Source organism: Plectropomus leopardus, unplaced genomic scaffold (assembly GCF_008729295.1).
Source record: "Plectropomus leopardus isolate mb unplaced genomic scaffold, YSFRI_Pleo_2.0 unplaced_scaffold11309, whole genome shotgun sequence".
In the NCBI taxonomy this organism is placed as follows: Eukaryota; Metazoa; Chordata; class Actinopteri; order Perciformes; family Serranidae; genus Plectropomus; species Plectropomus leopardus.
In genome coordinates this window covers 1-3,088 of record NW_024611961.1, presented here as the reverse complement: position 1 = coordinate 3,088, position 3,088 = coordinate 1, and the positions used below count along the sequence as shown (strand labels likewise).

Below are 3,088 nucleotides of genomic sequence, written 5' to 3'. Positions count from 1 at the left end.
CCGTGCTGCCTGCTGACACTCCCGAGGCGGCGTTTGACATGATCGCTTCATCAAACCTCGAGCCGGCAGCCACGCTGGAGCTCAACTCTGCTCCTGACCTTGAGACCGAAGCGCCAGCTGCAGCAGAGGATCTAGAGGAAGTTCCCGCCAGCGAACCAGAAGAAAAGGTGGAGCAGGTTCTTCCAGAGGAGGAAGCAGAGGAGGAGGAGATCCCCTTGGATGATGAGCAGGTACGCCTTCATCACTGCGCAGCTTCATAGCACAATTTACAGCTGGAGACTTTAGACTGTATTTTCTCTACGATTCACAATCGTGACGACTCCTAGTCCACAGTCAGCACGAGTTGCGGCCAGTTGGCGTGGCAAGTTGGAACAGAAATCTGTAAGTGCATAAGGGGTTCAGACTCGAATCCGCAAGTGCATGAGGAGAACAGACTTCCCCAAACATGATTCGGAGCGTATCAAACATGTTTGATTTTTCAGAGCCGACTGGACGCTGTTGCATAGTGTACACTGGTCACCGACCCAACCGGGAAATGCGTACTGTCAATAGCCAGCATCGCCTAGTCTTGGATCCAGTATTACGTTACCAGAAGATACTTCAGTCACTTAAGTCCAGCTCCCTCTGCAGTTTGTAGAGTCTAAACTCCGCGCGTCTACCACTACACCTCTACACCGTAAACGTGTTTTCTCTGGGCTTTTCTCTTTCTCAGCATATATAAACACTGCTGCTGCATATCTTGTTTCCATGTTTGTTTCTCTTCTTCTCCTTCTTGAAAGTTTTCGGTTTACTTTTGCTCTCGGAAGTGTTGTCATGAGAGTTTGGTTCGTTCAGTTGGCCTCAGTTGGATTGAAAAGTCGTGTAGTCTGTGATTCCTCAGCTGGTGCGGCCATTAAGTGTATCATCCACTATTTTTAAGTCCTCATAAAAAATCTGCTGAAGCCAGTTGGTTGGTGTATACTCCCTGTTTTTGCAGATTTTTTTTAGGATTTTTAAAGTCATGTAGTGTATCCCCAGCTTTAAACTCAGGCCCTGCACAACATTACAAACACACGGTTGATTTTAATTATTTAAGGCTGATTGGATCTTTTTTCTCTAGACTGTGTTGGTGTGTATATATAGAGTCCACAAGCTACTTTTTTGATGTGATTTTGGTAACTTTCACATTTCACTTTAAGACTGAGTTGATCAGGTTAATTCGAGCTCACTGAAGCACGTTTGGTTAATGAGAACATTCGTCTGTCAGTCCTTTCACGAGGATTTTGACGCTCACAAAAAATTATTTACAAACGTCTCCTGTATGTAAGTCAATGGGGAAAAGTCATTCTGGGCCGGCGCAGACAGAGCTCTCCATGAGTTATTTTTTTCCTCAGCAGCAGTTTGTGACTCTTGCAGTGGATAACTGATCTGTCGATCTGCTCACAGTTGATCAGATTGATGGATGAGAAGCATCTGCTGCCAGTGAATGAAAACTTTCACGATTTAAGAGCATGCACTTTGACAGTGTGGTGCAAAGACTAACAGAACAGTATTGATATATTTCAGTAGCGCTCTTAATGAAGATCCAGAAATAAAAATTTGCTTAAAGCTCTGCTGACATCGTAAGCACACATTGACCTCTTTTGTGCAGTGCAGCTCTCTGCCAGAGGGGGGAGATCGCATGTTCAAATAAGTCCTGCAACAAATGAAGGGAGGAGAAGAGTGAAGCTAAGACGTGATGGGATGTTTCTCTGGTGTTTCAGGAGCCGGCAGCACCAGCGGAGCAGGAGCTCAGTCCTCCTGAGGTCCTGGCTCCAGTGGAGGAGCCCATCGAGGCTCCAGTTCCAGCTCTGGTTGAGGAGCTCATTGAGGAGCCGGCACCAGCACCTGCTCCTGCTCCGACTCCGGCCAATACAGACGGAGTCAATCTCAGCATCAGCCAAGGTAACAGCAGTCATGACGTAAACCTGCACTGTAACAAACTTCTGTAAAAATACAGAGCAGCATTGTACTTTTTTTCAAAATATAATAAAACACAGAGGTGACTGTTTTTGAGCAAAAATTACTGCCGTAAAAATATAGCCAAATTTAACAGTTATGTACTTTTTTTAAAATACAGCAACAGTGTAAATCTTGATGCTTTTTGGACCCAATATTACCCTGTGTACCTCAAACTCTACTGTAGAATACTGTAATACATTTAAAGTTAATATAGTAAGTAAGTAAGTAATTTGCTTTTTTTTTTTTCAAAATACAGTGAAAAAATGTATCTTGATGCTTTTTGGAGCCAAAGTTTTTTGTTTTGGGGGGTTTTTTCTGTGGTTTTGACACTGTAAAGTAACTAAAGCTGTCAGTAGTTTATTGTAATTTAAAAGGATTTTTTATAGCGCACAGCAGCAGAGAGAAAGCACTAACAGATTAAAAATGAACATTTGGTGTTTGACTGTTTGTTTTCCTGCCAGATGTGGACGGGCTGATCACGCAGGCCCTGCTGACCGGAGACTTCGAGGGCGCCGTGGAGCTCTGTCTCCATGACAACCGGATGGCAGACAGCATCATCCTGGCCATCGCCGGAGGGGCCGAGCTGCTGGAGAAAACCCAGAGGAAGTATTTTACGAAAACGCACAGCAAGATAACCAAGGTAAGAATGTTTACTGAGAGTTTTAGGTACTGAGAGTTTATTACCGATGATGTAACCTTTGGTTTTTGTGCTGCAGCTGATCAGCGCCGTGGTGATGAAAGATTGGCACGACATCCTGAAGACGTGCGACCTGCAGAACTGGAGGGAAGCGCTGGCTGCTGTCATGACCTACGCTCAGCCCGAGGAGTTCTCGTCCCTCTGTGGTTAGTTTAACCCTCTGAAACTGGGTCGACATCACTCTTCTTGTGCTGCGTTCAGACGCCTTTCACAAGTATTTTAACCTTTGGACTTGAGCAAATTGGTTTGAAAACAGGAAAAGGGCAATAAGCAACTTGGAAAGAGAGGTCATTGCAAAACAAATTGCAGAAAATTGTAAAAGGTGAGGAGAAAATGGCCTGAAAATCAGCTGTTGGTGATTACAAGAGATAATTAAAAAATAGGGAAAAAGGTCCAAAAATATAATTCTCA

General features: G+C 44.3%; 1 protein-coding gene across 1 annotated transcript; it reads left to right on the top strand.

The window, feature by feature from the left end:
- Positions 1-8: 8 nt before the first annotated feature.
- LOC121963451 (protein transport protein Sec31A-like) lies at positions 9-2,823 on the top strand (the record flags this gene model as incomplete). Its single annotated transcript, XM_042513737.1, has 4 exons — positions 9-230; positions 1,743-1,923; positions 2,442-2,620; positions 2,697-2,823. Coding segments are annotated over exons 1-4 (679 nt in total), but the record flags the coding sequence as incomplete, so codon positions are not given.
- Between the last annotated feature and the right edge of the window lie 265 nt (positions 2,824-3,088).